The 24,031-nt window shown below is 46.6% G+C and overlaps 1 protein-coding gene across 1 annotated transcript in view; it reads right to left on the bottom strand.

Moving 5' to 3' along the window:
- Nucleotides 1-20,942, bottom strand: part of psmd5 (proteasome 26S subunit, non-ATPase 5) — a 29,730-nt gene extending 8,788 nt beyond the window's left edge. Inside the window, exons 1-7 of the mRNA XM_085965438.1 lie at nucleotides 20,692-20,942; nucleotides 14,293-14,437; nucleotides 12,698-12,811; nucleotides 11,499-11,627; nucleotides 8,933-9,042; nucleotides 7,390-7,532; nucleotides 5,842-6,033 (exon numbers count right to left, since the gene is read on the bottom strand). Coding sequence (XP_085821564.1) covers nucleotides 5,842-6,033; nucleotides 7,390-7,532; nucleotides 8,933-9,042; nucleotides 11,499-11,627; nucleotides 12,698-12,811; nucleotides 14,293-14,437; nucleotides 20,692-20,864 — 1,006 coding nt within the window. The 5' untranslated portion in view covers nucleotides 20,865-20,942. The remainder of the gene's footprint in view (nucleotides 1-5,841; nucleotides 6,034-7,389; nucleotides 7,533-8,932; nucleotides 9,043-11,498; nucleotides 11,628-12,697; nucleotides 12,812-14,292; nucleotides 14,438-20,691) is intronic.
- Between the last annotated feature and the right edge of the window lie 3,089 nt (nucleotides 20,943-24,031).

Below are 24,031 nucleotides of genomic sequence, written 5' to 3'. Positions count from 1 at the left end.
AGAGCAAGTATGTCTTTTCTTAAGTATGGACACCAAAACTGTATGCAGTATTCTAGGTGCGGTCTCACCAATACCTTGTACAACTGAAGCAATACCTCCCTATTTTTATATTCTATCCCCCTAGCAATGAAAGCCAACATTCCATTGGCCTTCTTAATCACTTGCTGCACCTGCATACTAACCTTTTGAGTTTCGTGCACCAGGACCCCCAGATCCCTTTGTACTTCAGTACTTTCCAGTTTCTTGCCATTAAGATAAGCTTGCTCTACGATTTTTCCTGCCAAAGTGCATAACCTCACACTTTCCAGTATTGTATTCCATCTGCCAAATCTCTGCCCACTTACTTAGCCTGTCTATGTCCCCTTGCAGGTTTTTTATGTCCTCCTCACTCACTACTTTCCCTCCCATCTTAGTATCATCTGCAAACTTTGATATGTTACACTCGGTCCCCTCCTCCAAATCGTTAATATAGATTGTAAAGAGTTGGGGACCCAGCACCGACCCCTGCGGAACACCACTAGTTACTGATTGCCATTCTGAGAATGAACCATTTATCCCAACTCTCTGCCTTCTGTTAGATAGCCAATCCTCTATTCATGCCAGAATATTACCCCCAATCCCGGTGATTTTTTATCTTAAGCAATAATCTTTTGTGTGGCACCTTGTCAAATGCCTTTTGGAAGTCTAAATACACTATGTCCACTGGTTCCCCTTTATCCACCCTATATGTTACTTCCCCAAAGAACTCCAGCAAATTTGTCAAACATGACTTCCCCTTCATAAAACCATGCTGACTTTGTCCTATTAAATGATGATTATCCAAATGTCCTGTTACTGTCTCCTTAATAATGGACTCCAAAATTTTACCTACCACAGATGTTAGGCTAACCAGTCTATAGTTTCCAGCCTTCTGTCTACTGCCCTTATTAAATAAGGGTGTTACATTAGCAGTTTTCCAGTCTGCCAGGACCTTTGCTGAGTCCAGGGAGTTTTGGAAAATTATTACCAATGCATCCACAATCCCTACCGCCACTTCCCTCAAGACCCTAGGATGTAAGCCATCAGGTCCAGGTGATTTATCCGCCTTGAGTCCCATTATTTTACCGAGTACCACTTCCTTAGTGATTTTGATCGTGTTTAGCTCCTCCCCCCTATAGCCCCCTGTTTGTCCAGTGTTGGGATATTCTTAGTGTCTTCTACTGTAAAGACTGATACAAAATATTCAGTGTTTTTGCCATCTCCATATTTCCCACCATTAATTTCCCGGTCTCATCCTCTAAGGGACCAACATTTACTTTAGCCACCCTTTTTCTTTTTATATAACTATAAAAACTCTTACTATCTGTTTTTATATTTTTTGCTAATTTACTTTCATAATCTATCTTCCCTTTCTTAATCAATCTTTTTGTTATTTTTTGCTGTCTTTTAAAGTTTTCCCAATCCTCTATCCTCCCACTAGATTTGGCTACCTTATATGCCCTTGTTTTTAGTCGAATACTATCCTTAATTTCTTTACTTATCCACAGATGGCTGTCTTTTCTTTTACACCCTTTTCTTCTCAGTGGAATATATATTTTTTGGAAGTTGTAAAATAACTCCTTAAATGTACACCACTGATCATGTATCGTCTTACCCTTTAATCTATTTTCCCAATCCACTCTACTCAATTCCGCTCTCATACCTTCATAGTCTCCTTTATTCAAGCTTAGCACGCTTGTTTGAGATCCAACCTTCTCACCCTCTAATTGAATATGGAATTCAACCATGTTATGGTCACTCATTCCAAGGGGATCCTTTACTAGGACATTTTTAATTAATCCTGTCTCGTTACACATGACCAGATCTAAGGTTGCTTGCCCCCTGGTCGGTTCAGTTACATACTGCTCAAGAAACCCATCCCTAATACACTCAATGAACTCATCCTCAAGGCAGCCCTGCCCAATTTGATTTGACCAATTAATATGATAGTTAAAATCCCCCATAATTATAGATGTTCCCTTATTACAAGCCTCAACTATTTCCTGATTGATACTCCGTCCAACATAGTTGCAACTGTTCGGAGGCCTATAGACTACGCCCACTAGTGTTTTTTTCCCCCTTATTATTCCTTACCTCCACCCAAACTGTTTCATTATCCTGATCTTTTGACCCAATATCATTTCTCTGTATTAGTGATTCCTTCCTTTATTAACATAGCCACCCCACCTCCCCTTCCTTCCTGCCTGTCCTTCCTGATCGTTAAATAACCTGGTATGTTTAATTCCCAGGCAGTCACCCTGCAGCCATGTTTCTGTAATGGCCACAAGATCATACCCATATGTAGTTATTTGTGCCATTAACTCGTCTATTTTGTTACGAATGCTACGTGCATTCAGATAGAGAACTTTCAAATATGTTTTGTGACACTTAGTTCCTGCTTTTGCCCTTTTTATTACTTTACCTTTTACTCCATACCTTCTGCCCCTTCCGGACACGCTCTGGTTTTTAATTTCCCCACTGCTACCTAAGTCTATGACCTTCTCTGTTGTCATTTTTATTATTTGCTCTCTAGGAACCTCCCCCCCACTAGTTAGTTTAAAGCCCTCTCTACAGCCCTAGTTATATGATCCACCAGGACTCTAGTCCCAGCACTGGCCAAGTGAAGCCCGTCCCAACGGAACAGCTCCCCCTGCCCCAGTACTGGTGCCAGTGTCCCAGGAAGCAAAACCCATTTCTCCCACACCAGTCTTTGAGCCGCGCATTTAACTCTCTAATTTTATTTGTCCTAGCCAAATTCGCTCGTGGCTCAGGTAATAATCCAGAGATCATTACCCTTGAGGTTCTGTTTTTTAATTTGACCCCTAGCTGTTCATACTCCTTTAACAGAACCGGCTTCCTAGTCCTATCTACGTCGTTTGTACCAACATGGACCACGACAACTGGATCCACCCCCTCCCACTGCAAGTTTCTTTCCAGCCCAGAGGAGATGTCCTTAACCCTGGCACCAGGTAGGCAACACAGCCTTCGGGACTCTCGCTCTCAGCTGCAGAGAACTCTATCTATCCCCCTAATACTACTATCCCCTACCACAACATTTCTAGTTACTTCCCCCTCTTGAATGGCCCCCCGTTCCACGGTGCTGTGGCCAGGTTGCTCATTCTCCCTGCAGTCCCTGCTCCCGTCCCCACAGGGAGTAAGAACCTCGAACCTGCTGGACAAGAGCAAGGGCTGCGGCTCCTCCAGCTCTACCTCCTGGATCCCCGTACCTGCCTCACTTGTAGTCACACCGTCCTGTCCCTGACCATGGGCTACATCTGAATTAATTAACTTCATAGGTGTGATCACCTCCTGATACACAGAGTCCAGGTACTTCTCCCCCTCCCTGATGTGTCGCAGTGTCTGAAGCTCAGACTCCAGCTCATCAACACGGAGCTGGAGTTCCTGTAGCAGCAGACACTTGTCACAGACGTAATCACCGTGAGCCTCAATGGGGTTCACCGGCTCCCACATCTCGCAACAGTAACACATCACCTGCTCCATTCTATGTAATTAATTAAATTTTTTATTGTTAGTTATGGACACCCTCTGCCCGATTATAGATGCTAGTATCCCCTTTAATTAATTGGATTTAATTTAAATCAATCCCTCTAATTACACCAGTTAAATGGTTTACCAACAGTCACTCTGCACCAGAAAGGCCTTAGCTACAACCCAGAGTTAAAGTTTGAAAAGAGCACCTAACACCCCACTTACCCTAACTCACACACTTACCCAAACTCACAGCACTCTCTGCTGACTCGCACTCAGTGCTTGCTTGCTCGCACTAGCCTGGTCTTTTTATACTGTGTTTGTTTACAGCCAAATGAGTCAAATGTTTCATGTACAAGGACCCCCAGATCCCTCTGTACTGCAGCATTCTGTAGTCTCCTTCCATTTAAATAATAATTTGCTTTTTTATTTTTCCTAACAAAGTGGATAACCTCACATTTTCCCACATTATACTCCATCTGGCAAATTTTTGCCCACTCACTTAATCTTTCTATATCCCTTTGCTGATTCTTTGTGTCCTCTTCACAACTTGCTTTCCCACCTATCTTTGTATCAGTAGCAAATTTGGCTACAGTGCACTCGGTCCCTTCATCCAAGTCATTAATATAGATTGTAAACAGCTGAGGCCCCAGCACTAATCCCTGTGGCACCCCACTAGTTACAGTTTGCCAACCTGAAAATGACTCATTTATCCAGACTCTCTGTTTCCCGTTAGTTAGCCAATCCTCTATCCATGCTAATATATTACCCCCAACCCCATGAGCTCTTATCTTGTGCAGTAACTTTTGTGGCACCTTATCGAATGCCTTCTGGAAATCCAAATACACTACATCTACTGGTTCCCCTTTATCCACCCTGCTCGTTACATCCTCAAAGAACTCTAGCAAATTTGTCAAACATGATTTCCCTTTCATAAAACCATGCTGACTCTGCTCGACAGTATTATGATTTTCTAAATGTCCTGCTCCTACTTCCTTAATAATGGATTCCAGCATTTTCCCAATGACAGATGTTAGCCTAACTGGTCTATAGTTTCCTGCTTTCTTCACGATTTGATAGCTTTTCTTGTGCCCAGCGCAAAGGATCTTGTCACAGGCAAGTTCCTATGAACGTGACCTTATGCGCAAAGTGATATGGGTGGCCCTGTGCCCAGGAAGAACAATTAGCCACTAATGTTGCCGATAAGCTCACCGGAAATGAATGGGAGACACCCCCATAATCTTCAGACCTCTCCAACAGACAGACAAGTAACACACCGATCAAATGTCTCCAGCTTTAAACTACAAATCAGGTTGCAGATTCCCCCCCCCCTCCCCCAAAATCCCTCCATGGCCTCACTCCTCCCCATCTCTTTAGCCTTCTCCAGCCCTAGAACTGCCAAGATCTGCACGCTCCTCCAATTCTGCCCTCTTGCTCATCCCCGATTTTAATCGCTCCACCATTGGCGGCCATGTCTTCAGTTGCCTAGGCCTTAAGCTCTGGAATTCTCTTCCTAAACATCACCGCCTTCCTGTAAGACATAGAAGATAGGAGCAGGAGTAGGCCATTCGGCCCCTCGAGCCTGCTCCGCCATTCAAGACACTCCTTAAAACCTACCTCTTTGATCAAGCTTTTGGTCATCTGTTCTAATATATCCGTATGTGGCTCGGTGTCAAATTTTGTTTGATAAATCGCTCCTGTAAAGCACCTTGGGACGTTTTACTATGTTAAAGGCACTATATAAATACAAGTTGTGTTGTTGATGCACTTTGGGAGAAACAGCATGGAGAGGCATTATAATCTAAATGGTACTATTTCGCGAGGGCTGCAAGAGCAGAGGGACCTGGGGATGCATATTGACAAATTCTTGAAGGTGGCAGGGCAAGTTGATAAGGTAGTTAAGAAAGCATATGGGATAATTAGCTTTGTAAATAGGGGCATTGAATGCAAAGAACAAAGAAGTTATGCTAAATCTTTACAAATCACTGGTTAGGCCTCAGCTGGAGTAGTTGTGTACAATTCTGGGCACCGCACTTTAGGAAGGATGTCAAGGCCCTGGAGAGGATACAGAGGAGGTTTACCAGGATGATGGACTTCAGTTATGCAGAGAAATTGGAGAAGCTGGGATTGTTCTCCTTAGAGCAGAGAAGGTTAAAGGGGACCTAAGAGTAAATTAGTTATACATCATCCTGCACACTAGCATTACAGCAGTGAATTGTAAGTGGAATTTTAGAAACTTTGATTTAGCACCTTTCACACCCAACTTGAAAGAACAAAATACTCAATTTATTTACCTTTAGTTCAGTTGGGAATTGAAGCAATAACAGTGTTTACCTGTTTTATGGAGAACTTGCTTTCCTTCAGTACATGAGCCAAGAATCCCAATGGTATCCAGGCCCACTCCAACCATGGTTGGCTCCTGTCCCTCAATCATCTCAAACACCTTTTCAATAAAGACAGGATAACGCTCACAGATCTGTTGAGGGCCGTCAACCATTGCCAGATTGCCAAAGAACTTCACTAAATCTGCAAAGAAAGGAATAAATAGAAGCTCAGACAGAGGAGTGCACACAGACACCAGTGTGTCAAGAGAATGCAAAAGAATTTTAACACATATATACACTCAGTGCTCAAATACATAGTGTGACTGCAATTAATGCTCATAACTCCCAGTCACGGATCTCAACATTGCCTTTATGCCGTGTAGAGCTGCAACACCAATACTTCCTTTAATATTACCGCGGGTGCGCGGCCTGTATTTAAATGCGCTGTACCTTTAAATTGTAGTGTGGCCGGGCACGCGCAGTATCTTAAACGGGGCAGCTTGAGCGCAGCCTGCCTGGTACCTTCACACTGTGCTGTGCGGCCGCACACCTTACAGGGAACACTGCCTACAAGGAGTGAATTCCCCATGCCCCATCTTTTCACCGTCCTCTCCTGAGGCACTGATCCACCGTGGACACTCACCTCTGGATGTTCAAACAAACGACTGGTCACGTGTGAGCCTAAACAACAAACATCAACAGGCCCGTTCTACCACAGAGAACATCACAGTCCAACCAATCCGATTCTCCGCCCATATCCCCTTTCTAGCAGGGGTGTAGCGACCAGCACAAGAATCCTGGTCAGTTTTACCCCTGCCTGAGCCAACTGGCATTGCTGGAGATTGCATTTAGCTCCCAGAGTCCCTTAAATAGATCAGCGATTCAGAATATTTCTTTTGGTCGAGCTTTATAGGGTCCAAATTCCTTGATTAAATTACAGCTTTTAATTCACAGCCAGAACTGTATTGACGACAAAACAACAACTTGCATCTGTGTAGTGCCTTGAACATAGTAAAACTTCCGAAAGCACTTCATAGGAGCATAATCAGATTTTAAAAATTGACACCAAGCCAAAGAAAGGGACGTTGGGACAGGCGATTAAAAGCTTGGTCAAAGAGGTAGGTTTTAAGGACTGTCATCAAGGAGGGGAAAGGGGGAGGGGAAAGGGGGGAGGGGGGAGGGGGGGAGAGGGAGAGAGGGGCACGACGCTGCATCGCCATTCTTGTACAAATACATTTTGAAGATTTAATTTTTTTTTAAACTCAATTTTGGAAGGTAGAGCAAGTACTTCAAGGGTAGTGAAAAGTAAATTTAAAACAGATACATTTAAGGAAAAAACTCTTTACTCAAAAGGGGATGTACACGTGGAACAATCTACCAGAACTGGGGTCAAAAAACATCAGGGGAGTTGAAAATTAAAGCAAATGCTAAGCCGGGCGAGTTGGATGCCAGGCCGGGAGAATTCATTCACCAGAGGAACGAGCTTTCTTGTCCGTAACTTTTTCTTATTACTGGGTTGACAAAAAGAGGGAAGCACAAAACAATTTCCTTTACTTACTTGGCAGATAAAAGCCAGAGAAGGGATCTGAATCAGCACCAATGATCATGTTTGAGATTCTATCAATGGTGCCTTGCTGAGCAAGGTACTGCCGTCCGTGCGGACTCTGAGCGAGTGTGGTAACCATCTCTATAGCAGTGGCTCTGAAAATGAATCGAAACACTTGTAATTCATTGAATTAGCCATTATAACAACTTGCATTTATATAGCACCTTTAACATAGTAAAATATCCCAAGGCGCTTCACAGGAGTGTAATCAAAGAAGATTTGACACGAGCCACATAAGGAGATATTAGGACATATGACCAGAAGTGTGGTCAGGTAGGATTTAAGGAGCATCGTAAAAAGGAGGAAAGAGAGGTAGAGGGGTTTAGGGAGGGAATTCTAGAGCTTAGGGCGCAGGCAGCTGAAGGCATGGCCACCAATGGTGGAGCGTTTAAAATCGGGGATGCGCAAGAGGCCAGAATTGGAGGAGCGTAGAGCTCTCGGAGGGCTGTGGGGCTGGAGGAGATTACAGAGATAGGGAGCGGGCAAGGCCGTGGAGGGATTTGAAAACAAGGATGAGAATTTTAAAACTGAGGCGTTGCCAGACCAAGAACCAATGTAGGTCAGCGAGCACAGGGGCGGTGGGTGAATGGGATTTATCCTGAAATTATTTATTTATTTATTTTAAACACGGTGCACGAGAGGGAGGGAGGGCGAAGTAGAGCCAAGTGGTCCAGTGAATTACCACACTGTCTTTTCACCTTGGTGATCTAGGTTTGAATCTAGCCCGCAATGAAAGACACTTTGGGCCACCTCAAACCAGTTGACTGCGCACATGTCTAGAATATCAAATTATTTTTAGACAGGCAATCTTACTTAGAAAAGCAGCAAGGTTGTCAATAAGGGGGAAAACATTTTTTCTATTTTGGATACCCAGTGTCAGCAAACACTCCCAGGTCAGACATAACAGGTTAGATTCAGGATGAGTCCAGCTCAACACTACCCCAACAATGTATTTTAACTTCAAAGACCCAGAAATGAATTCCCACTGCACAACGTGATTTTCCATTTTCCAACCCTGGCATCCTTGTGATTGGAGCGAGATTACCAATTAGCGGCAAATTGTGGACAGTTCGGAGTTGTGAGCTTATATGGCGTCAGAGAAACCTTCAGATAGTTAACCCCAGTTTCCCCCTTGCCACAATTAATCCGACTCCAGCCAGTTGGCTGGATGATGATGCTCACACAATTTTCTGTCCACGCTGCTCTGTGAGCAGGAGGCACAATTGTAGGGGAGCAAGGCAAAGCCAGAATAGGTATTGCCACTTCCATTTTGGCCTGGGGCACTGCTTTTACCCCCTTGCCTACAATGGTAAATCCAGTGCCGCGGGCCAAAATGAGAAAACGATCCAATATAACCGCCGAGGCGACAAAAACACGTGGCTACATTCAAGTAACAGACACCTCCAAAATTTGCGGCTGAAGGTTAGCAATTGAAAGTTATCTGGTTCCTTCCAAAGCAATACAACAGATTTCTAACAAGCAGTAACCTGCTCACCTGACCAGAACATCATACCCTGCAAGCTCGCCGAGCAGCTGAGATATGAAGCCACTGTTGGCGCAATAACCCAGGGAGACAGGCGACACAGACGAGATCTCCACCACCAGCTGCAAGGCAATAACACAAGGGCGTTTAACGCTGCTCGCAGAATGAGATGTATAACGGTCACGTTACTTTAGGTGAAGAGATTTGGGTTATTAATTGCACTTGTAGGCTGCAAGTCAAGAAATAAAAATTAAATAACGAAGCAGTTCCCTCCAGTTTAGCACACAATAAATGAGCGGTACCAAGCAACGTTCCCGTTAACTCGGCGGTCTGGAGGTCCCGCGCAGGCCGCCCACCGGCTTTTACATGCAAGAAACCGCGTACGTGCGAAAATTTGAATGGGCTGCGCAGCCAGTTAAAGGGACCACGCACAGAAAAAAAATTATTAGAGGGAACATTGGTACCAAGATCATACTGCATATTCTGAAGCTGTAAATTATATATAAAACACAGTGCCACTAAAGAACTCCAGGTGCTAGAGGTGCTGAATGGCTTACCTATTCTCCAGAGTTACTGATGGCAGCTGCACTAAGTGAGGGCCTAACGCAGCCCCTTTTGGGGCATGGAACTGAGGGGCGCGGCGCAGAAGAGGGGAAACTCATGCAGCTCCTTGCAGCCTATGAAGAGTGGTACAAACCGATGACAGAGAGTAGGTCTCCTCACCTGTTGCCCGGGGAGACCAAAGAGACTACAAAAAATTCAACAGCCAAAAAAGTACAAGCGGTGCAAACAGCTGCAATGCAGTGGTTTCCTTTGAAAGATTCAACTTAAAACCGTGTCAAATCAAAGACTCACATCACCCCCTACTGTAATACCACTGAAAGAGGGAAAATTATAAAAGCAGAGTTATTTTTGCCTCCACTAACCAATGCATAAGTCCATTCCAAGTACCACAAGAGCAATTTCCTGGCATCAGTCCTAAATTTGCATTGCACCAGTTTAAGCCACAGTTCAGCTTGAACCAGATTTACCTTTTTATACTGTTTACTATCTTATAAATGGAAAGAGCGAGCAAAGACCAGCCCTACTCGCCCAGACCATTACAACTACTTGTATTTACACAAGGTCGAAAAAAGTCCCAAAGCGCTTCACAGAAGCATAATCAGACAAAAATTGACATCAAGCCAAAGGAGGAAATATTAGGAGGTGGCCAAAAGCTTGGTTGAAGAAATAGGTTTTTAGGAGGGTCTTAAAGGTGAAGAGGTTTAGGGAGGGAATTCCATAGTGTAGGGCCTAGACAACTGAAGGCACAGTCGCCAATGGTGGGGCGAAGGAAATGGGGGATGCACAAGGGGCCAGAGTTGGAGGAACGTAGAGTTCTGCGAGGGCTGGAGGAGGTTACAGAGATGTGGGGGGGGCGAGGCCATGGAGGGATTTGAACACGAGCTGTACAGGACTGGAAAAGACCATTTCCATCGATCGAGCCCCACTTTATCTCTCATACTCTTCAATTGATCTTGATTGCCAAAATTTTAATCTATCGTCTTGAAATTTGAAACGCCCTCCATTTCCACATCCATCATCAGAGAATCAGAAATTTACGGCACAGGAGGCCATTCGACCCATTGCGTCTGTGCCGGCCAAAAAAAGAGCGATCCAGCCTAATCCCACTTTCCAGCTCTTGGTCCGTAGCCCTGTAGGTTACGGCACTTCAAGTTCACATCCAAGTACTTTTTAAATGCGACGAGGGTTTCTGCCTCTACCACCCTTTCAGGCAGTGAGTTCCAGACCCCCATCACCCCTCTGGGTGAAAAAAGTTCTCCTCAACTCCCCTCTAATCCTTCTATCAATTACTATAAATCTATGCTCCTAGTTATTGACCTCATCCTCAGCATGAAGAAGTTATCTCTTTTCTGTATATTCACCTTTTCTTGTCTAAGCTTGAATCCATGTCCCCTTGTCCTAGAGCTTTTGTTAATAGTGAACATCTCTCTGGGCACCTCTATGAAGTCCCCCCTCAGTCACCTCTTTACAAGCTTGAACAGCCCATGTTTTTTGCCCCCCATCCTTTCCTCATAACTCAATCCTCTGAGGTTAGGTTATGCGAGGCCTTAAGACAAATGGGCTGGATCAACAATCAGTTTAAATGACCAAACTTCTGAAGCGTCCCAGGTAAGTAACTATCTACCGATATTAATTAAGCTCCACAACAGTGCTGGGCTCAGTAACATTTCCAAATGGTCACCAGTATTCAGGAAATGTTTTAACTCCAGTAAGAAGTCAAAATAAACAAACCTTTCAAGTGAATCACAGTTCTTTGTATCTATTTAATGGTTAAAATAGGGTCCTAATGTGTGACGCACTCCTTAAAGGAAGTTGTGGACAACTGTAAATGACTTGAGGAAGTATGTGAAGAACATGCACTTTTTAATATATCGTGTTAAATACCATAGGCACAGACAGTAAATTGAAGGTTACAGAAGAACAGAGACTTGAGAAAAGCAATAAAGAATATACCAAAAGTTGATTATTGAAAGGAGAATAATTTCAGAGCTCTACTCCAGCAGGTGCACTGTACCTCATAGACTCGGTATCGTACCACATCATTGGTGCCCATGACATCTTTCAAATCTTGCAGCATACCGGTCATGAACAATGCATCAAGTCCAGCTTTACTCTGGGCAACCCTGGAAAGGGATTTGATTGCCTGAAGAAAACAAAAAAAATGACACCATCAATAAATTTCCTGCCATTGTTTCTTCGGTCCCTTACTCGCAGAGGGAAATATCACCCGAGACAAGAAAAACGATGCATATAGCGCTGAACACATTTATATAGTTGCCCGTCCCTGTAACAGTCACAGTTGCAGTATTGAATTTAGGATCATGCCATTAAAATCACAAACTTGTGCATCCCATCACACTAAGGCGGCACAGGCACAGTCCACCAGGAAAGTATTATGCTACCATTCCAAGTTCAGGGGCCCATCTGCCAGCCAGGAAGCACACAACAGAAACAAAAGCTGACACAGATGTGCATCAACACTGCAACAGTTATCGCAGGGACCAATCGACTTGCAATGCAATATTCAGAGTTACTGTAGGGAAGATTGGTTCCATTTTTGACCAGAGAAGACAAATCACTGGTACTATATAAATACACCACTTGTATTTTTGATTTTTTTTAAATATATGTATCTGGGTGACAGATATAAGTTTCTATTTTGCACCAAGCTAGGAACAAGCATGTTATTTTACTTTGGTACCCTGTATTTTTTTTTTTTAATGTTCCCAGGCCGGTCAATTCTGCTCTGTATTCAGTCACGAGGAGATGCACAAGTGGACTTGCCTCCAGGTTTCAACCCTCCTGGTGCTCAACATTCCGTCCACACTTCCAGAAGTACCGGCCCATATCACAACTTTGTAATACATAAACATTTAATAAAGCCGAGGAATACACAGATCTATGCAGAGTGAACAGGGCAGTTGGATTTGTTCAGAGTTTCTCCTGCAAATACCCCATACAGACACAATGTGCCAAATGGCCTTCATCTATGCTGTAAACTTCAACGGTTCCACCAAAAATTTGCACCATGTCTACCTTGTTATACCAACAGCATTTCCACCTATAAGAATCATCATTTCTTTTTTTTTTTTTTTTTTTTATAAACACATCAAGGGATATCACTGCCCCTTTATGGTGGAACATTAGACCCCAAAGAGCTTTCAGAGGGCATCAGTAATTATTTGACTTGCACCCCACTAAGTGTAACCTCACCTCTTTTGCGACAGATATTTTCTCGCCGCCAATACAGTGAATCATCTCCTTGAGCAACTCAGGCGAGCCGAGAACTGCTGTGACTGCATCTGCATTTTCAACAATTCGCCCAATCTGGAAAAATTAACATGCAGTGTGAAGAGTCCAATAGGAATGTTGTTCTTTTGACTGAAAGAAATGACATTTATATACAAGCAGTTGCACCTCAACATTAAAAAGATTTACTGTAGTTTGTACTGCCCACACCCCCAGCTTTTCTCCAACTCTACATGTCACGTGCTATATATATTTTTTAATGTACTTAAACCACAATTCTCAACAGTAACATGCACAGTGCATTATTGCTAAACTGCTGTGAATGACTCCAAAAACAGAAATACATTTACATATCTCTTACCAATCATGGGGGCAGGCAGTACCTATGCCAATTCCAATGTATAAATCAGGTATATTATATATAAATAAGACAAGGGTTGGCTCTCCAATATACAGGACCCTGGTCAGGGTGCACTTATGAGTACTGTGTACAGTTCTGCTCGCCAGACCATAAAAAGGACATCGAAGCACTGAAGAAAGTGCAAAAAAGATTTACAAGGATGGTGCCAAAACTGAGAGATTACAGCTATCGGGAAAGATTAAACAGGTTGGGGCTTTTTTCTTTAGAAAAGAGAACACTTAGAGGTGACCCAACAGAGGTCTTTAAAATTGTGAATGGGTTGGACAGGGTAGATGTGGAGAGAATGTTTCCACTTGTGGGAGAATCCTAAACTAGGGGCCATGAATACAAGATAGTTACTAATAAATCCAATAGAGAAATGTCTTTACTTAGAGTGGTTAGAGTGTGGAACTCGCTACCACAGGAAGTGGTTGAGGCAAATAGCTTGGAGGCTTTCAAAAGGAAACTAGACGAGTACGAGAGAAAAGGGAATAGAAAGATATGCTGAAAGGCTGAGATGAGGTAGGTGGAATAGGAGGAGACTGGTGTGGAGTATAAACACCAGCACAAACTAATTGGGCCAAATGGACTGTTTCTGTGCTGCATATTCTATGCAATTCTATATAAAAAGTAATGGTTCAATATAGGCATTTAAAAGAGCAAAAAGCAACTAACCAATTGATGAAAGGTCATTGACCTGAACCGTTAATTCTTTCTCTCTCTCCACAGATGCTGCCTGACCTGCTGAGATTTTCCAGCATTTTCTGTTTTTATAACCAATTGTTCCCCAGTCTACAGCTAAACAGCACTGAGAAGGGTCTACCTTTGTTGCGTCATGTGCACTGAAATTAGTAACAATCATTTGTCAATTAAATGGATTTGTCCGAAATAAAATAGAATATGGTTTTAGATTACACTTTTCCGGAGATTATTTAAAGCCTTCAGTCATTGCACTAGTTGCGCCAATCATGTGCAGCTTGACTTTTCCTTCTCCAAACATTTTTTTTTTTTAAACTGGGAAACCAAGGTAAAGGCACAGGCCCAAAGTGCAAGGCAACGCCAAATTTGAGTTTCAAAACGTAATTGAAAACAATAAGAGTAAAAGATATATTTTTTATTTTTATTTTTTTTTAAAATTAAAATCACACTTTCGTCTTACTTGGGACACTGCCAGGATTTTAACACCGTCATCAGAATGCTGAAGTCCCTTCTGGAGTTCCACCTTGAAATTCTGAGCCAGGTAGACCGGTTCCAAAGCTTGCAGAAGTCGCTCAAGAATGGCAACGCATGCATCAATCTGTTCCCTGAACAAAAAGGGACAAGTGGATTTAGATAGACAGAATAAAATCGGATCTGGCAGACGGCTGACCAGATTGGCGAGCAAGAGGAGATGCAAGCAATCAGTTGAGCCACATCACTGCATGGCCAGCAGAAACATTGCTGGAGCTTTATTTATTTTTTGTTCTTGGGATGTAGGCAGCAGTGGAAAGGCAGTACTCATTGCCCTCCCCTGACCGCCCTGAGGGCATTAAGAATCAACCGCATCGTTTGGGATTGGAGTCACATCGGGGCCAGATTGTGCAAGGGTGGTGGGTGCTGTTCCCTGAATGGAATTAGTGAACCGGTTGGATTTTTAACAAAAATCAGCAGCTTTCATGGTCATTTTCTGGCACCAGCACACAAGCGACCAGATTTATTAAATTCAACTCAAAGCTTTCCAAAATCACAGCATTCATTAAAAAATGAAAGTGGGGAAAATTCATGAATGGCATTTATGATCAAAAAAAGAGAAAATGCAAATGGCTTTAATCAGAGGGAACATTAAAAAAAATTTTTTTAAATGAGCTATACTGATCAAAATACACTATTATAAACCAAAATGAAGACTCAAAACCGTACAAGAGGTAGGTATAAAGAACTTGCATTTATATAGCACCTTTCACATCAAGATGTCCAACTGCGTTTCACAGCCAATTAAGTTGTGTAGTCACGGTTATAATGTAGGTAAACATGGCTGCCAATTTGCGCACAGCAAGGTCCCACAAACAGCAACGGAGATGTTGGACAATAACTTTGGATGAATGTAATAGACCAGAATGGAAAGGGTTAATTGGAGGGAGCTTGCTAGTGTAATACTTCCAAAGCTTGTTTTGTATATCAGGTTACTGAGCATATTGTAACTGTGTGACAGTTTAACTTTGCATTGGAAAAACATGATAATATAGTTTTAAACCACAATATTTTGAAGTAGCTAATTAATGTCTGGAGTATTTGGGCATCTTCCCAAAGTTCAACAGTTGTCAGAAAAGGAAAAGATGTTCTAGGTGGAAAGTAGTCGATGGTTACCGAATCGTATTGTAAGGACACGAAAGTATCAAGCCAGCAACAGGGGCACCAACTGCTCAAACACGTGCAATAAAGTTCATGTGAAAGGCAAACAGAAGAGAACTGCAGCATAGCTGGCACATCGCAATAAGGGTATAAAGGGAAAAGGTCCATACTCAGCAGGGAGCTATGCCAAATCATCCACAGAAGAAAGAAACCTCTTGGCATAGTTCCCAGGACAGAGACAATCACTTGTGTCCTGTTGGTACGGTTGCCCCATAGCAGGAATGTAGCGCAATGTCCTCTTACTGCTATAGGCATGTTGCTACTTTGCTGGTATATTTGAAGTGTCATGAATAAAGATTAAATCGATTTTTAAAATATACATATGTAGTCGTGTCTGATTCAACAGGCCCAAACCCAAATTATATTGAGACACGGTATCATATAACCAGATAAATGTCCAGATAATCTATTTTAGTGATGCTGCTTGTGGGATAAATGCTGGCCAGGACACCACAGAACTTCCCTGCTCTTCTTCGCATAGTGCCATGGGATCTTTTACATCCAATTGCTGCTGCTGTCATTGATGTTAACGTGTTGCCGTTGACATAACCAAATCTCAAACTAGTCCACTCAGTATTGAATGCCATTCTGACCGTTCTGCCAGTTTATTAGTGCCTTACAGCTCCAAGTTGTGCTTTCTACCCCCACACCACGAGCACTTGTGTGTGAGCTCACTGCACAGAATAAGCTTGGGAAACCGGTCATCTATGAGCACGTCACACTTATTATTAGCACTGTCTCCGACAGGAGACTCAAGATCACGACAGTATGATAGACTAAGTTCCGTGTGCAAACCGATAACATGCTGGCCCCTAGACTTGTTCAGTCCACTAAAGTAGTAATTGGCCTTTGTGATATAGCCATGCACTTCTGGATCAACAGCACCATGCTTCCCAGATGAAAGCTGTAACATTCAGTCCAGTATTGTGGTAAACCACTTTTATCGTTCACTATCGTTACACTATAGTTATCACTGTTGTATTGTTATCACTGTTCTCACTGTTGTATCACTATACGAGGTCGCCTCTTGTCGCGCTGTTATACCTGGGCTGACCACCTCCGACTCCGCCCATGGCTCCACCTACCTGCCCAGGTATAAAGGTAGTCGACTGGCTGGTATTCCTCCTTGTTGGACCCGATCACCCACGAGGGTGGGCTCTGTTATTTAGTCAATAAAAACCTTTAGTTACGTTCCTAACTCGTCGCTTTTTATTGGACGAATTGATAGGTATATCAAGTATTATCAATGATAGATGTTTATTGAGTGTTGGTTGGTTTGTCACAGCTATTTTCTTTAGATTGATGACAAAGTCCACTCGTGTTGCAAATCTGTCCAGTCAGTTGCAGATCCTCCTGTTTGTTTACAAGGGCACAAGGCCGTGCCATGGGATATTTTACTACGTTAAAGGCGCTATATGAATGCAAGCTGTTGTTATCAAACGGCAGTTTACAAAGAAGCTCCTCACAAATATTGGCCATAGCAGTCTACCCAAATTGAAGCTGTGCAATATCAGTTCACAGCCTTCGAGTGATCTCTTACAACAACCACTGCAGCAAAGGCTGAAAATAGCCATTGAAATCACACACACGCGCGCGCCCCCCCCCGCAGACAAAAAAACACACACACACGCAGCCCCCCCCCACACACACGCAGCCCCCCCCCACACACACGCAGCCCCCCCCTCACACACACGCAGCCCCCCCCTCACACACACGCAGCCCCCCCCTCACACACACGCAGCCCCCCCTCACACACACGCAGCCCCCCCCTCACACACACGCAGCCCCCCCTCACACACACGCAGCCCCCCCTCACACACACGCAGCCCCCCCTCACACACACGCAGCCCCCCCTCACACACACGCAGCCCCCCCCCTCACACACACGCAGCCCCCCCTCACACACACGCAGCCCCCCCCTCACACACACGCAGCCCCCCCCTCACACACACGCAGCCCCCCCCCTCACACACACGCAGCCCCCCCTCACACACGCAGCCCCCCCCTCACACACACACGCAGCCCCCCCTCTCACACACACACACGCAGCCCCCCCTCTCACACACACGCAGCCCCCCCTCTCACACACACACGCAGCCCCCCTCCACACACACGCAGCCCCCCCCCCACACACACGCAGCCCCCCCCCCACACACGCAGCCCCCCCCCCCACACACGCAGCCCCCCCTCACACACGCAGCCCCCCCCTCACACACACACGCAGCCCCCCCCTCACACACGCAGCCCCCCCTCTCACACACACACGCAGCCCCCCCTCTCACACACACACGCAGCCCCCCCTCTCACACACACACGCAGCCCCCCCTCTCACACACACACGCAGCCCCCCCTCACACACACACGCAGCCCCCCCTCTCACAGACACACGCAGCCCCCCCTCTCACACACACACGCAGCCCCCCCTCACACACACACGCAGCCCCCCCTCTCACACACACACGCAGCCCCCCCTCTCACACACACACGCAGCCCCCCCTCTCACACACACACGCAGCCCCCCCTCTCACACACACACGCAGCCCCCCCTCTCACACACACACGCAGCCCCCCCCTCTCACACACACACGCAGCCCCCCCCTCTCACACACACACGCAGCCCCCCCACACACACACGCAGCACCCCCCCACACACACGCAGCCCCCCCACACACGCAGCCCCCCCCACACACGCAGCCCCCCCCACACACGCAGCCCCCCCCACACACACGCAGCCCCCCCCACACACGCAGCCCCCACACACACACACACCCCCCCCCCTCACACACACACACACAGCCCCCCCTCACACACACACACACACAGCCCCCCCTCACACACACACAGCCCCCCACCACAGCCCCACACACACACCACACACACACCCCCCCCCCACACACACACAGCCCCCCCCCCCCACACACACACAGCCCCCCCCCACACACACACAGCCCCCCCCACCACACACAGCCCCCCCCCCACCACACACAGCCCCCCCACACACACAGCCCCCACACACACACACACACAGCCCCCCCACACACACACACACACACACAGCCCCCCCACACACACACAGCCCACACACACACACAGCCCACACACACGCAGCCCCCCACACACACACACAGCCCACACACACGCAGCCCCCCCCACACACGCAGCCCCCCCCACACACACGCAGCCCCCCACACACACGCAGCCCCCCACACACACGCAGCCCCCCCACACACACGCAGCCCCCCCACACACAAACACACACACACACACCCCCCACACACACACAGCCCCCCCCTCACACACACACACACACCCCCCCACCACAGCCCCACACACACACCACACACACACACACACACACACACCCCCCCCCACCACAGCCCCCCCACACACACACAGCCCCCCCCACACACACACAGTCCCCCCCCACCACACACAGCCCCCCCCCACCACAGCCCCCCCCACACACACACAGCCCCCCCACACACACACACACAGTCCCCCCACACACACACACAGCCCCCCCACACACACAGCCCACACACACACACACCCCCCACACACAGCCCCCCCCTCACACACACCCCCCCACCACAGCCCCACACACCACACACACACACACACACACACACACACACAGCCCCCCCCACACACACAGCCCCCCCCCACCACAGCCCCCCCCACACACACACAGCCCCCCCCACACACACACACACACCCCCCCCACACACACCCCCCCCCCCACACACACGCAGCCCCCCCCACACACACGCAGCCCCCCCACACACGCAGCCCCCCCACACACACGCAGCCCCCCCCACACACACGCAGCCCCCCCACACACACGCAGCCCCCCCACACACACACACACACACACACACCCCCCCACACACACACAGCCCCCCCTCACACACACACACACACACAGCCCCCCTCACACACACACACAGCCCCCCCCCTCACACACACACACAGCCCCCCCACCACAGCCCCCACACACACACACACAGTCCCCCCCCACCACACACAGCCCCCCCACACACACACACCCCCCACACACACAGCCCCCCCCACACACACAGCCCCCACACACACACAGCCCCCACACACACACACACACACACACACACACACACACACAATACAATAATACAATACAAATCGCTTTATTGGCATGATAAGGTACATCTTATGTTGCCAAAGCATCAAAATACATTTATGGTTGAACACATAAACGCGGTTCCATTCATAGTGTATAAACAGGTATATCCCCGAGTTTATAAATATATTTTCGCCTTGTTTATATATACTCTTGTCTTAGTTTACTGGTTGTCCCTCTGTTCATGGCAAGCTGTAACATAGTGTGCCGCCAGTGTTACACAGCTTCTCTCCTCCCCCAGTAGGAATGGGAGTTTTTGGTTGTCAGTCAGATTTCTGAATTCAGGGCATATTTGTGAGAATTTTTGATAGAAATTCTCTCTGATGCCCTGATATTTTCCACAGGCTGTGAGGAAGTGCATCTCTGTCTCAACTACTCCCTGACTGCAGTGAGAGCATATCCTGTCTTCTCTTGGCAGCCTGGTCTGCCTGTGTCTGCCTTTTTCGATCGCTAGGCTATGTTCGCTAAGTCTGTACCTTGTCAAGGTTCTTCTCAGTTTGTTATCCTTTACCATGGTCAGGTAATCAGCTATGTTGTATTGTCTGTTTAGGGCCAAGTAGCAATTGAGTTTGCTTTGGGTTTTTGTTGTTTCTGCCCAATATGACAGATATTTTTCCTTTTGCTTAGCGACGATTGTGTTGGGTCGAATTCACACACACACAGCCCACACACACACACACAGCCCCCCCCCCACACAGACACACACACACACAGCCACACACACACACACACACACACACAGCCCCCCCACACACACACACACAGCCCCCCCCACACACACAGCCCCCCCCCACACACACAGCCCCCCCACACACACACAGCCCCCCACACACACACAGCCCCCCACACACACACACACACACACACACACACACACACACACACACACACACACACACAGCCCACACACACACACACACACACACACACACACAGCCACACACACACTCACAGCCATCGCTTGGCCCAGCAGCAGGAGCCGCCTACAACAATCCACGACAACAAACTCGCCTGTCGTCACTATTCAGCAGGCCGAACAACACCCCGAAACGCAGGCCCCCCGCCAGCTCCCGCAGCGCGTTGAGCGGCACCGAGTGGACGGCGGTCTTGAGGCTCCGCAGCTCCTCCAACGGCTCCTCCATTTCCGCGATCTCCCGCAGCAACTCGGTAACGGAGGCCGCCATCTTGGTCTGGCCTGTGGGAAGAGCTCTCGCGATACCTCAGCGCCCGTGAGCAGGGGGGACCTCGCGAGAGTTGGGAGAAAGGGCCCGCCCCTTCCCCCGGGAGTTTGTTGTCTCCGGTTGCCAGGAGCAACCTCGCAGGGGAGGCAACCTCAATCCTTTTAATAATGTAAAAACAAATTATAAATTAAAGTTTGGCTTCGGGCTCATCACAAAGGGATGGCTGAGCAATTATTTATGTTTTAAGGTAGGTCATTGAGCATATAAGATTATCATGGTGCATTTGTGGATCTAATAAAGGTCTTTTAAGATTATGAAATAGGATTTGATAGGATAGGCTTAGAGAAGTTTCCACTTGTAGTGAAGTACAAAACTAGGGGCCATAAATTTGAGAGTCACTAATAAATCCAACAGGGAATTCAGGAGAAGCTTCTTTACCCAGAGAGTGGTGAGAAATGTGGAACGTGCTACCACAGGGGGTGTTTTTATAAAATTTGTTCACGGGGATGTGGGAGTTGCTGGCAAAACCAGCATTTATTGCCCAGCCCTAGTTGCCCTTGCCGCTGCAGTCCATGCGGTGATACTTCTTTAAAAGCGCTTTGGTATAAACTGAGTGTCTTGCCAGGCCATTTCCCACATTACAACAGTAGGAATTGATGTATTCCTAACTAATAACTGAGGTCGACTCAGGAGAACAATCAAACAGGTCTTTATTATAGGATTTGACGAATTCCAGAAATAACAAAGATCGATGCAGGAGAGCCATGGAGCAGGTCTTCACCCAACGGGGACGCCACGAGGACTGCCTGGGCAGCCCCGTGGATTGCGTCATGACATCGCGTTTGCCCGCGTTTGGGTGGTCACGTGATGTGCGACTTGACGTCATCGCGTTTGTCCGCGTTTGGGTGGTCATGTGATGTGCGACGTGACGTCATCGCGTTTGCCCGCGCTCTTAAAGGGGCCACGCCCCGTACATGCAAAACACTATATACAAAACCCAGTAATGCCCAACACAATAGTACAGGTTTAGGCTGGTGTTAGAACATCATTAAAGGGAATTATATACAATTAGCTAGATTAACTCAGTGGTACCGCCACAACTCCACTTCAAAGCGAAGATTCACCAGACTGATACCTGGGATGGCAGGAATGACGTATGAGGAGAGATTGGGTCGATTGGGCTTATACTCACTGGAGTTTAGAAGAATGAGAGGGGATCACATTGAAACTTATAAAATTCTAACAGGACTAGACAGACTAGATGCAGGAAGGATGTTCCCGATGGCGGGGGAGTCCAGAACCAGGGGTCACAGTCTAAGGATAAGGGGTAAGCCATTTAGGACAGAGATGAGGAGGAATTTCTTCACCCAGAGAGTGGTGAACCTGTGGAATTCTCTACCACAGAAGGCAGTGGAGGCTAATTCATTAAATACATTCAAGAAGGAGTTAGATATATTTCTTAAGGCTAAAGGGATCAAGGGATATGGGGAGAAGGCAGGGACAGGGTACTGAATTTGGATGATCAGCCATGATCTCATTGAATGGCGGAGCAGGCTCGAGGGGCCGAATGGCCTACTCCTGCTCCTATATTCTATGTTTCTATGTTTCTGTGTAAAAGTACTTCATTGGCTGTAAAGCACTTTGAAACGTCTGGTGGTCATGAAAGGCCCTGTATAAATGCAAGTCTGTCTTTCTTTCTTTCTTCAGAGGGCAGTCTAAGGGATACGGTAGCACCGTGGCTATGTTCTGACGAAAGCTCATCGACCTGAAACGTTAACTCTGTTTCTCTCTCCACAGATGCCCGCTGAGTATTTCCAGCATTTTCTGTTTTTATTAGTGGTTATATTACTGGGCTAGTAATCCAGAGGCCTGGACTAATGATCTGGAGACATGAGTTCTAAATCCCACCATGGCAGCTGGGGAATTTAAATTCAGTTAATTAAATAAATCTGGAAATAAAAAGCTCGTATCAGTAATGGTGACCATGAAACTACCGGATTCTCATAAAAACCCATCTGGTTCACTAATGTCCTTTAGGGAAGGCAATCTGCCATCCTTACCCGGTCTGGCCTATATGTGACCCCAGACCCACAGCAATGTGGTTGACTCTAACAACAAGAACAACTTGTATTTATATAGCGCCTTTAATGTAGTAAAACATCCCAAGGCACTGCACAGGAGTATTTTAAGACAAAAAAATTGACACCGATCCACATAAAGATAAATTAGGGCAGGTGACCAAAAGCTTGGTCAAAGAAGTAGGTTTTAAGGAGCGTCTTAAAGGAGGAAAGAGAGGGTAGCGAGGCGGAGAGGTTTAGGCAGGGAATTCCAGTGCTTAGGGCCCAGGCAACTGAAGGCACGGCCACCAATGGTTGAGCAATTTAATCAGGGATGCTCAAGAGGGCAGAATTAGAGGAGCGCAGGGGGGGAGGTTAAAAAAAGTTAAGCCAAATGTTGGGCCGAATGGCCTGTTTCTGTGCTGTACATTCCATGTAATGATGTAATTCCATGTGATCTCCAGTGGAATCGCTTACACTGAGTCGGAGGGCACCCAGTTTTTAGAACAAATATACGCACACAATTCTTGGGGACTCCCTGTCCCAACTCACCAAACATAACGGCCACCAAATGTCAAAAAGCACAAAGTGCAGCCAAACTGTTTGGGAATATTTACGGACTCCTTTATTGCCTTCCTCCCACCCTCCGCCACGCACTTTGGGTTGCCTCAAAATCTTAATTTAATCTGCCTGAAAGGGTTGTTGAAGCAAATTCAATAATGGTTTTCAAAAGGGAATTGGATAAATACTTAAAAGGGAAAAATTTGCAGGGCTATGGGGAGAAAGGGCAGGGAGCGAGGGGACTAATTGATGATCAGCCATGTCGCATTGAATGGTGGAGCAGCCTCGAGGGGCCGAATGGCCTACTGCTGCTCCTATCTTCTGATGTCTAATGTTTCTATCCCTAATTGTGTCCTTGAGAAGGGTGGTGTGGTGAGTGCCGGCCTTCCTTGAAGCTCTGCTGCAGTCCGTGTGGTGAAGGTAATTTCCTCAACAGTGGCTGTTAGGGAGGGAGTTCCAGGATTTTGACCGCAGTGACGATGAAGAGTTGGCGATATATTTCCAAGTCAGGATGGTGTGTGTGACTTGGAGGGGAACTTGCAGGTGATTGGT

Source organism: Somniosus microcephalus, chromosome 23 (genome assembly GCF_052327205.1).
Source record: "Somniosus microcephalus isolate GS21.2 chromosome 23, FLI_Smic_1.0, whole genome shotgun sequence".
NCBI classification, from domain to species: Eukaryota; Metazoa; Chordata; class Chondrichthyes; order Squaliformes; family Somniosidae; genus Somniosus; species Somniosus microcephalus.
The sequence above is the reverse complement of the archived record's forward strand: the minus strand, read 5'-3'. Positions and strand labels throughout refer to the sequence as shown.